The 12609-nt window shown below is 37.0% G+C and overlaps 1 protein-coding gene across 1 annotated transcript in view; it reads right to left on the minus strand.

Moving 5' to 3' along the window:
- DNAH12 (dynein axonemal heavy chain 12) overlaps positions 1–12609 on the minus strand; it is a 251232-nt gene that overhangs the window by 50299 nt on the left and 188324 nt on the right. The window contains exons 60-61 of the mRNA XM_015130629.3: positions 11151–11343; positions 4584–4756 (exon numbers count right to left, since the gene is read on the minus strand). Of these exons, the coding sequence (XP_014986115.1) occupies positions 4584–4756; positions 11151–11343 (366 nt within the window). The remainder of the gene's footprint in view (positions 1–4583; positions 4757–11150; positions 11344–12609) is intronic.

The following is a 12609-nucleotide window of genomic DNA, read 5'->3' on the forward strand; positions in this document are numbered from 1 at the left end:
TCTCTATTTTCCAAATCCTAAATATCTTATTCTGCCTCACAGTGACTGAAAACAATCAGTTAATTTAAAAAAACATGCCTATTAAATCTCTATTAGTGTAAGGCTCTATGCTAGGGAGGGAAGTGTAAGAGACAAAGAATTATGAAACATTTGCCTGCACCAAATAAGCATAAAATCTAGAGAAAGATCCACATATTTTAAAAATGCATGAAAAGGTCAGGCACGGTGCCTCTTGCCTGTAATCCCAGCACTTTAGGAGGCCGAGGTGGGTGGATCATTTGAGGTCAGAAGTTTGAGACCAGCTTGGCCAACATGGTGAAACCTCATCTCTACTAAAAATACAAAAATTAGCCACGGGTGGTGGTACAATCCTGTAATCCCAGCTACGAGGGAGGCTGAGGCAGGAGAATTGCTTGAACCCGGGAGGCGGAGGTTGTAGTGTGAGATCACGCCATTGCACTTGAACCTGGGTAATGGAATAAGACTCCGTCTCAAAAAGAAAAAAAATACATAAAAAGTCAGAAAACATATGGATAAATGTAATTACTGGATGGAGTTATGACTGATATTCTTTATACTTTCATATTCCAAAAAATGTTTATAATAAGCATATATTGCTTTCAATTTTTTTAGTTCAATTTAAAAATATAATACCTATGGGAATATAAAATGATGTAGCCATTCTAAAAAATAGTTTGGCATTTTATTATTATTATTATTATTTTGAGACAGGGTCTCACCCTGTCACCCAGGCTGGAGTGCAGTAGCATGATCACAGCTCACTGCAACCTCTACCTCCTGGGCTCAAGTAATCTTCCCATCTCAGCCTCCTAAGTAGCTGGGACTACAAGTGCATGGCACCATGCCCAGCTAGTTGTTTTTTTTTTGTTTTGTTTTTTGTAGAGATGGGGTTTCACTATGTTGCCCAGGCTGTCACTTTCTTTAAAAAATTTTTAAAAACTCAACTAAAGATCTTCTGCACAGCAAAATAAACTATCAACAGAGTAAACAGACAGCCCACACAATGGGAGAAAATATTTCAAACTGTACATCTGACAAAGATCTAATATCCAAAATCTATAAGAAACTTAAATTAATTAACAAGCATAAAACTAACAACCCCATTAAAAAGTAGGCAAAGGACATAGACACTTTTCAAAAGAAGACATACACATGGCCAAAAAGCATATGAAAAAATGCTTAAAATCATTAATCATTAGAGAAATGCGAATCAAAACCACAATGAGATACCATCTCGCACCAGTCAGAATGGCTATAATTAAAAAGCAAAAAAAAAAAAAAAAAAAAAACAGAAGCTGGCAAAGTTGTGGAGCAAAGGGAATACTTATACACTGCTGGTGGGAATGTAAATTAGTTCACCATGGAAAGCAGTTTGGAGATTTCTCAAAGAGCTTAAAACAGAACTACCATTTGACCCAGCAATCCATTATTGGGTATATACACAAAGGAATATAAATTGTTCTACCATAAAGACACATATACGTATGTTTATCACAGCACTATTCACAATATCAAAGATCTGGAATCAACCTAGATGCCTGTCAATAGTAGACTAGATAAAACTAATGTGGTACAGATACAACATGGAATACAACACAGCCACCAAAAAGAATGAACTCGTGTCCTTTGCAGCAACATGGATGGAGCTGGAGACCATTATCCTAAGCAAACTAATGCAGGAACAGAAAACCAAATACTGCATGTTCTCACTTATATAACATGAGTACACTTGGACAAAAGGAAGGGAACAATAGACACTGGGGCCTACTCAAAGGTGGAGAGTGGGAGGACGGTGAGGTTCAAAAAACTACCTTTCAGGTATCATGCTCATTACCTGAGTGACCAAATAATCTGTATATTAACCCCCTGTGACATGTAGTTTACCTGTATAACAAACCTGCATATGTACCCCTGAACCTAAAAGCTTAAAAAAAGAGTCCTCAATAAACCCTATGTCTTGTTTGCAAAAAAAAAAAAAAAAAAAAATCTAAACAAACAACTGCTACATGACCCAGCAATTGCACTCCCGGGTATTTATCTCAGAGAAATAAAAATTTCTATTCACAAATATATGTACATGAATGTTTATAGCACTTTTATTCATAGTAACCCCAAACTGGAAATAATTCAGAAGTCCTTCAACAGGTAAACGATTAAACAGATTTTAATCTGTGGTAAATTCATGCTATGAAATATTTCTCAGCCGTCAAAAAGAGCCAAATATTTATACACATAGCAACCTGAACGAATCCCTGGAGAACTATGCTGAGTAAAAAAAGCCAGTCTCAAAAAGTTACACGCCATATGATTCCATTTACATAAAATTTTTGAAGTAACGAAAGTATAGAAATGGAGAACAGGTTAGTGGTTGCCAAGGGTTACGGAAGAGGTAAGGATGGGAAGGAAGTGGGTATAGCTATAAAAGAGCAACACAGATATCCTTGTGGTGGTAGAAATATTCTGTATCTTGACTGTATTAATGTCATTATCATGGTTGTGATACTGTTCTACAGGTTTTCAAAATGTCACCATTGGGGCAACTGGGTAAAAGGTACATGAGATCCTTATTATTTCTCATAATTGCATGTGAATCTACACTTAACTCAAAATTAAAAATTTGATTTTTAAAAAGTAATACATAAGACCATGGGAATGGGATGAAAGGGATGGTGGTATTGACACTTCTCTGAGTAGATCTTTTTGTACAGGATTGAATTTTGGAGTCATTAATGGTGTCTGTACTCAAACATATAATAAAGTTAAAGTCAACAAAGATGAAGAAAAATCCTAAAATGAAACATAAAAATAAACAAATGAACTTAACTGTATTTCACATGAATAACATCTCATGTTGAAGGCGGAAAAACTAACCCAAGTAACTTGAATATAGCATTTTATGCCTAAATTTTTTTTAACTTTAAGTTTTTGTGTGAACATATGCAATCAATTCTCTTGGGTATATGCCCAGGAGTGGAATTGCTGGGTTACATGGCAAATCTAGGTTTAATATTTTGAAGAACTTCCAAAGTGGCCACATTATTTTAAAATCCAACCAGCAGTGTAAGAGGGTTCCAATTATTCCACATCTCACCAAAACTTGATACTGACATTTTTATGTCAATTCTTTAACTTGAATTTCCTTCATCATATGGGTTGCATAAATTCAAATTCCAAATGCCAACTGAGAAGGGATTTCAATCACTCAGCAGAGGTTATTCTACCAAGAGTCAATGTAGAAATTTCTTACAGCATACATGATTGGCTCAAGTTGTATATTTATTTTACTTAAAAAGTACAGCAGTTACTAAATACCAGACATTGTTACAAACACTTTATAAATATTATCTCATTTAATTCTCAAAAACTCAAAAGGTAGTTACTATTATTATCCCAATTTTATAGATAAGAAAAATCACGGCAATTACCTCATGTTAACGAACTTGCCTGTAGGCATGCAGCTAGTATGTGGCAGAACTGAGGTGTAATCCTCAACTCCAGTCTGACTCCAAAATTTGCATACATTCATTAAGTGATTAAAGTGCAAATATCCAGAAAACTATTAGAAATGTGGGGCCAGGTGCAGTGGCTCACTCCTGTAATCTCAGCACTTATGGAGACTAAGTCAGGAAGATTTCTTGAGTCCAGGAGTTCGAGACCAGCCTAGGCAACATGATGAAACCCCATCTCTACAAAAAAATTCAAAAATTAGCCAGACATAGTGGTGTGCACGTGTACTCTGAAGGCTGAGGTGGGTGGATCACCTGAGCCCGGGAGGTTGAGGCTGCAGTGAGCTGTGATTGTGCCACTGCACTCTAGCCTGGGTGACAGAGTGACACTTGTCTCAAAAATAAATTAATTAATTAAATTAAATAAAGAAAAAAGAAATGTGGGACTGAAGCCTTTTAGAGACCTCAAGGTTGGAGAAAGATACACTAGAGTTGCGAGGAAAAACAAATCATGCGCCTGCCTCACTGAAATATTTAAAAGAGACAAGAAAAAAAACTAGAGTTTATCCCTCCATGCCTAAATCTTGAGTAGGAGTGAAACAACAACTTAAAATAGAAAGAAGATTTTTATTATCTTTCATATGTCTTTTTTTCTTTCACTTTTCCACTTTTTTATATTTTTAGTTTTTGAGACAGTCTCACTCTGTTGCCCAGGCTGGCGAGCAGGGGTGCCATATTGGCTCATTGCAACATCCACCTCCTGAGTTGAAGCGATTCTCTTGCCTCAGCCTCCTGAGTAGCTGGGATTACAGGCACCTGCCACCATGCTTGGCTAATTTATGTATTTTTAGTAGATATGGGGTTTCACCATGTTGGCCAGGCTGGTCTTGAACTCCTGACCTCAAGTGATCTGCCTGCCTCAGCTTCCCAAAGTGCTGAGATTACAGGTGTGAGCCACTGCACCTAGCCATTTTTTCAAATTTTTAATGTTCTGTAATGAATATACATTATGTAAGTTTTTTTAAAAAGTTACTTTTTAAATGGAATTACTTTTTAAATGGAAAGGGCTGTGAAAATCCAACCTTGGGAAGATGAATAAAGTGAGAGAATGTTTACCTGTCATGAATAGAGTTGATATAAAGGTTGACAAACCAGGTAAGAGAGTACTGATACATGGGATCAATATTAGCCAGGTCTGCAATGCTAAAGAATAATACCGATGAGTGTTTGGCGATGGGTCTATAGCCTTCTCGAGACTCTGCTATTTTGAGTTCTGTCTTTTCTGCAATCTAAGAGAAGAATAGAAAAAGCAAGATTAAGAAATAGGAAGAGTATTTTAATTATGTACTTTTCATATAATGAAGTTTATATATTTTTTTAAAATCTCAATTCAATAACATTATATGAATTTAAATATGGTTTACAAGAGAGGGCTTTATCATACTGAAAGCCAGAAATAAAGAAAACAAAAGGGGATGAAGGAAAGAACTAGGGATAGAGGAAAGGGGAAGGAGAGAGAGGAGGAACGAGAGAGGAAAAAAGAAAAAATAAGTTTAAACTTTAGATTAACAGTTTGATCAGCTACCAACCATCTCTTTCTTGAGACATACCAAATAAGAAAACTTTGCTTATTCTTTGACTGACTGATCAGTGTCTACCGTAGTCATTCACCTTCTTTTAACAGGTCAGAGATAAAGAGGGAGAGAGGGATGGAGAGCAAGTTTACACGTTTGTATACTTACGGTGTTAACTCATGTACTGGAACCCTGCACAGTCTGGCAAAGTGGGTATTCAAAACTATTTGTTGATTGATGGTTTTATACCCAAGGATGCTTTTTCAACTAGCTTCTCATATGTTTAATTTTCTAACTTAACAGGGCTGTAGATATTCAACCCCCAAGGAAAAATGTTCTCCAAGATAATAGCTCTCCAACTCAATCTGATAGGTTGATATTCTATAGAAAAAATGTTTCGAGCACTATTCCAACTCACTCTTCCTTCTTTGGTAATGCTATCCACAGACTCTGATGAATGGTACGCCTATGTAGTCATGTTTATATCAAATCCTGTTTGTTGCTAATTTAATCAACAGGCAGGGATAAAACCAGATCCAAGATAAGGTAATCAAAAATTTTCCTAGAGAATTAAGACTTTAAAAGCCTCAGAAACTGAAGTTAGGTGGCATCGGCATTAGGAGTAAAAGGTAGTAGGACTTTTTCTACATGTTGGTTCCTACATGCTAGATAAGTATATGAAGGAAGAGATTAAAAAGTCTTAAAAGAAATTGGTCTTCAGTAGAGGGAAGCACAGAATGACCACACAGCCCCGGAAGTAGAGGAAGAGATAGAGAGCACAGAAACTTAAGGTCTTCCATTCATCCTTGAGGTCTGGATGTATATCCTATAATTGGGAAAATAAATTATTCCCTTGTATCTTTCTTATTTTAGCTAATTCAAGTGGGTTCCTGTTACTTGCAAACAAACTTTCCCCAAAATTATACTGTATAACCACAAATGAACTAAAAATAAGTTTGGAATCTCAGTCCTAACTATAAATAAGTAAAACAAAGTTATTGACAATGGGAATTAATGACATCTTATCTAAGAAAGCATAATTTTAGTATTCTCATTTAAACCTTTTGCTATTTAAACTTTGACTTTCAATTCAAATGCCATTTTGCAACTAACAGCAATAGCAAGCAGAAACAAACAGCAGATATAATTTTTATTTATTTTTATTTTTTCAAGAGGGAGTCTTGCTCTGTCATCCAGGCTGGAGTGCAGTGGCACGATCTCAGCTCACTACAACCTCCACCTTCTGGGTTCAAGCAATTCTCCTGCCTCAGCCTCCCAAGTAGCTGAGATTATAGGCATCCACCACCACACCTGGCTAATTTTTGTATTTTAGTAGAGATGGGGTTTCACCATGTTGGTCAGGCTAATCTCGAACTCTTGACCTCAGGTGATCCACCTGCTTTGGCCTCCCAAAGTGCTGGGATTACAGGCATGAGACATTGCACCGGGCCATAATTTTTAAACATTAAATAATAACTTAATTCATATTCCATGGTTTGATCTATGTATACTTAAAAACAGTGTTTGCTAAACTTGAATCTTTAGCATGAAATGCTAGGCTTAAGAAATATAAATACATTTTAAATATCATTTACCATTAATGGCCTAAAATCAAAGAACAAGATATTTTCTAAGAAATAAATACTGTGAGTTGGGCGCAGGGGCTCACGCCTGTAATCCCAGCATTTTGGGAGGTTGAGGTGGGCAGATCACCTGAGGTCCAGAGTTTGAGACCAGCCTGACCAACATGGAGAAACCCCGTCTCTACTAAAAATACAACATTAGCCGGGCGTGGTGGCGCATGCCTGTAATCCCAGTTACTCCGGAGGCTGAGGCAGGAGAATGGCTTGAACCCAGGAGGCGGAGGTTGTTATGAGCTGAGATCGTGCCATTGCACTGACTCTGGGCAACAAGAGCAAAACTCCACCTCAAAAGAAAGAAAGAAAGGAGAGAGAGAAGGAAGGAAGGAAGGAAGGAAGGAAGGAAGGAAGGAAGGAAGGAAGGAGGGAGGGAGGGCGGGCGGGCGGGAGGGAGGGAGGGCGGGAGGGAGGGAGGGAGGGAGGGAAGGAAAGAAAGAAAGGAAAACACTGTGAGTATATGTTAAGATGTTAAAAGAGGGCAACTCATTACTTGTAAAACTTTTCTGGTCTGTGATATTTATATATATAATACTTTCCAAAAATAAAAAAGACTAAACTTCAGTCAGGAAATCATTGGAGTAGCAGTAGGAGTAAACTTTGAAATCTCTAGAATAAACTCGTAAGGTTTTGTTTGTGTTTGTGTAATCTTGCGGGTTTACAGAAAAGGCAAAAGCAGATTTTGACTATGTTGGAGAGCCTTCCCTGCAGATGTTTTTTCTTACATTAGGTGGGTGGAGAAAGGTAGACTAGAAGTCAGGGTCAAATATGGAGTATGTTTTAGCTCAAACCATATAATGAATTTAAAACTGTGTTTGCAATGATCAATGGGATCCAGTCAGAAAGGTACTATAATTTATTATGTTTTTCTCATTGTAAGATAAAGTACTTGAACAAATAAATAATTATATCGCCCTTTCTCTTCGAGTCTTAACAGGAAGTAAGGCAATAAATGCTCCCTATCCTCTTTACCCTTTGAAAACTAGTTTGGTGAGGGAGCAAGAAGTAGCTTGTTCTGCTCTGATGGACAGGTATTGGGAAAGAAGACATGATAGAATATCTCAGCCATGGTCCCAGACTGGGGGCTGCCACAGAATATTACTCTAAGACCCTACTCCTTTGGCTCCCCCAAGATGAAAAACCCAAAACAAAACAAAACACCAAATAGTACAAGTGACCAGAAAGAATGATTACCATCACATTCATGCAAAATAAATCTATCCAAAAGGGAAGGGTGCCTAGACCTTTAGAAAGTCCTCTGTCCAGCCGGGCACGGTGGCTCACGCCTGTAATCCCAGCATTTTGAGAGGCCAAGGCAGGGGGATCACCTGAGGTTGGGAGTTCAAGACCAACCTGACCAACACAGAGAAACCCGTCTCTACTAAAAATACAAAATTAGCCGGGTGTGGTGGCGCATGCCTGTAATCCCAGCTACTCGGGAGGCTGAGGCAAAAGAATTGCTTGAACCCTGGAGGCAGAGGTTGTGATGAGCCAAGATGGCGCCATTATACTATAGCCTGGGCAACAAGAGCGAAACTGTCTCAACAACGACAACAACAACAACAACAAAAAAGTCCTCTGTCTCAGAGCAAGAGTGCACTGTGGGGTGGGAAGCAGTGGAGAGATGCTGAGTAATTAGTGCAATCTCTGTTTAGGTTTCTTTTTATTTTTTAATTACCCTAAAGTGAAGGAGCACGTAACTCATTTGGTGGGCCAAGGAAAACCAAAAGGCCTGAAGATCAATAACATTAGCTTACAGAAGTCATTCTGTAATACCATTTAATTGTGTAAACTTGGGCCTCAGCCAACCTTTCTGGGCCCTAGTTTTCTCAACTATGAAGTACAAAAAATAACTGCTTGCTAATGCCTTTTCTGTTTATAACATTGTATTATTTTATAAAAAGAGAAGTAGTATAAAAATATCATTCAGGGCCGGGCATAGTGGCTCATGCCTGTAATCCCTGCACTTTGGGAGGCCGAGGCGAGTAGATCACCTGAGATCAGGAGTTCAAGACCAACCTGGCCAACATAATGAAACCCTATCTCTACTAAAAATACAAAAAAATTAGCCCGGCATGGTGGCGGGCACCTGTAATCCCAGCTACTCAGGAGGCCTGAGGCAGGAGAATTACTTGAACCCAGAGGTGGAGGTTGGAGTATGCTGAGATCATGCCATTGCACTCCAGCCTGGACAACAAGAGCAAAACTCTGTCTCCAAAAAAAAAAATATATATATATATACACACACACACACACACACACACACAAATATATATATATACACACACAATATATATATACACATTATATATATACACTCTCTCTCTCTCTCTCTCTCTCTACATATATATATATATCTCATTCAGCTCTGTTAGGTGATTTGCAATAAATCCATTATTGGCTGTAGACTACTTGCTCTCTTCCTCCACCTGCCACCCTCAACTCTCATACCTGTCTTCCTGACAAATGACAAGATAATGATGGAATTAATGTCTAAGAATCTCTATTTATTCCTAGAATCCCTTATTGTTCAATCAACTAACAACTACCTCTGCCAAGAACTCCAATCAGAAACAGAGGTAAGACAAACTCTCAAATTTAGTTTTCCAGAGAAGAGTCAATTAAAATCTGAATGAACCCAAGTTGCCTGCTTTATCTATCCAATAATAATACCTATCTGATACTTCTAATAATACTTTACCTATCCAATAATAATACCTATCCAATACTTCTAATAATACCTTACCTGTGCAATAATAATACCTTTCCAATTCTTTTTTTTAAATTATACTTTAAGTTTTAGGGTACATGTGCAGGTTTGTTACATATGTATACATGTGCCATGTTGGTGTGCTGCACCCATTAACTTGTCATTTACATTAGGTATATCTCCTAATGCTATCCCTCCCCTCTCCCCCCACCCCACGACAGGCCCCAGTGTGTGATGTTCCCCATCCTGTGTCCAAGTGTTCTCATTGTTCAATTCCCACCTATGAGTGAGAACATGCAGTGTTTGGTTTTCTGTCCTGGCCATAGTTTGCTCAGAATGATGGTTTCCAGCTTCATGTATGTCCCTGCAAAGGACATGAACTCATCCTTTTTTATGGCTGCATAGTATTCCGTGGTGTATATGTGGCACATTTTCTTAATCCAGTCTATCATTGATGGATATTTGGGTTGGTTCCAAGTCTTTGCTATTGTGAATAGTGCTGAAATAAATATACGTGTGCATGTGTCTTTATAGCAGCATGATTTATAATCCTTTGGGTATATACCCAGTAATGGGATGGCTGGGTCAAATGGTATTTCTAGTTCTAGATCCTTGAGGAATCCCCACACTGTCTTCCACAATGGTTGAACTAGTTTACAGTCCCACCAACAGTGTAAAAGCGTTCCTATTTCTCCAGCATCTGTTGTTTCCTGACTTTTTAATGATTGCCATTCTAACTGGTGTGTGATGGTATCTCATTGTAGTTTTGATTTGCATTTCTCTGATGGCCAGTGATGATGAGCATTTTTTTCATGTGTCTGCTGGCTGCATAAATGTCTTCTTTTGAGAAGTGTCTGTTCATATCCTTTGCCCACTTTTTGATGGGATTGTTTGATTTTTTTCTTGTAAATTTAAGTTATTTGTAGATTCTGGATATTAGCCCTTTGTCAGATGGGTAGTTTGCAAAAATTTTCTCCCATTCTGTAGATTGCCTGTTCACTCTGATGGTAGTTTCTTTTGCTGTGCAGAAGCTCTTTAGTTTAGTTAGATCCCATTTGTCAGTTTTGGCTTTTGTTGACATTGGTTTTGGTGTTTTAGTCATGAAGTCCTTGCCCATACCTATGTCCTGAATGTTATTGCCTAGGTTTTCTTCTAGGGTTTTTATGGTTTTAGGCCTAACATTTAAGTCTTTAATCCATCTTAAATTAATTTTTGCATAAGGTGTAAGGAAGGAATCCAGTTTCAACAGACTTAAAGACCAACGGAACAGAATAGAGCCCTCAGAAATAACACCACACATCTACAACCATCTGATCTTCGACAAAAACAAGAAATGGGGAAAGGATTTCCTATTTAATAAATGGTGCTGGGAAAACTGGCTAGCTATACGTAGAAAGCTGAAACTGGATACCTATCCAATACTTCTAATAATACCTTACCTATCCAATAATACCTATCCGATACTTCTAATAATACCTTCCTTACCTATCCAATAATAATAAATATATTTTAAAACGTTCATTCTAAATTTATTTCTTCTGTGTATAGATACCATATAGATCAGACCAGGTTTTAAATAATTTAACAGTAAGATATTCTCTTAAGAGTTTAAATTTATGTTTTGGTATTTTATCATTTTCTTTTTCCTTTCCAGCAAGGCTACTCCAGCACCTTCCCTGGGGGCTGGAAGAAAATCGGAATCTTAAGATTTCTTAAGAATCTTAAGATTTAAATCAAAAGATTTCCAGGATTCTTTTTTCACCTGCTGTTTCTTTGTTATCTCATTGGACATCATTTTGGCAGAGTCTAAGACTTTAATTGCACTTTCATCTTCTAAAATGTTTCCTTCTGATGATGATAATGTTTCTAAAATTTTTTTCTCTATGTCTTTCAGCTGTTTCTTGTTAGCTGCAGACTGAAGAATAAGGGCATTTCGTTCCTCTTCTAATTCTGGTCTAAAAAGACAGAAACATTTAGTCCAAATTTGTAGTATTTTATCTAAATTTACATCTAAGTGTTACATATCACAAATTTGTAGACATCTAACACAAACTAAGGTGATTAACTGCTTTATTTTAAGGGAAAAATACTTTCACACACATAACTATTTGAGAAGTTCAAGCAAAAAAAGCATTAATTGTATGCATGTAAAATGTGGCAATAACATGTGCCACAGTAAGTCTAAGAATACATTAGACTTATCCATACGGTATAGCTGGTATGCAAAAGTAAGAACTGGAGAAGAAATTCAAAGTATGAACTTCTTATTTATTTCTTGATTTTGTCACCACTAAGTCTCATTTTCATCATATTTTCTATAGTAGCAAACATTGAAAGGATGACTGGTCATAAAACTGACTCTTTAAGTGAAAGACAAAATTGGCATTTATGTCGAAACACTTATGTCAAACAAAAATGGGATGAAACTTCAAAATAACACAGTCTACCATGGAATAGAATATGTTATGACATGGTTCTGCATTGGACACTCTACAAGTGGGATTTAAATATTGGAAGAAACACTTCATAGTTAAATATTTTCACTTTTAATTCGATTTCATTTACTAGACCACTTGATAATGTTACATTTAGATTCAAGTGAGATCAGATTTCCTTCCAGAAGCAATTCTTTACTAGTAGCCCTCCCAGGTACCATAGTGTTTTTCCTCATTTTAAAAAAATAATACATATTTGTGGTTTTACATTTAAGTCTTTAATCCTTATTATAGGCACAGGCAAAGATTTCACAACAAAAACATCAAAAGCAATTGCAACAAAAATGCAAATTGACAAATCGGATCTAATTAAACTAAGGAGCTTCTGCACAGCAAAATAAACTATCAGAATGTACAGACAACCTACAGAATGGGAGAAAATGTTTGCAATCAATCCACCTGACAAAGGTCTAATATCCAGAATCTACAAAGAACATAAACAAGTTTACAAGAAAAAACAAACAACCCCATTAAAAAGTGGGCAAAGGACACTTCTCAAAAGAAGATATTTATGTGGCCAACAAACATATGAAAACAAGCTCAACATCACTGATCATTACAGAACTGTAAATCAAAACCAAAATGCGATACCATCTTATGCCAGTCAGAATGGTGATTACTAAAAAGTCAAGAAACAACAGATGCTGGTTAGGCTGCAGAGAAACAGAAACACTTTTACACTGTTGATGGGAATGTAAATTAGTTTAACCATTGTGGAAGACAGTA

The sequence above is a fragment of the Macaca mulatta genome, chromosome 2, assembly GCF_049350105.2.
Source record: "Macaca mulatta isolate MMU2019108-1 chromosome 2, T2T-MMU8v2.0, whole genome shotgun sequence".
Lineage (NCBI taxonomy): Eukaryota > Metazoa > Chordata > Mammalia > Primates > Cercopithecidae > Macaca > Macaca mulatta.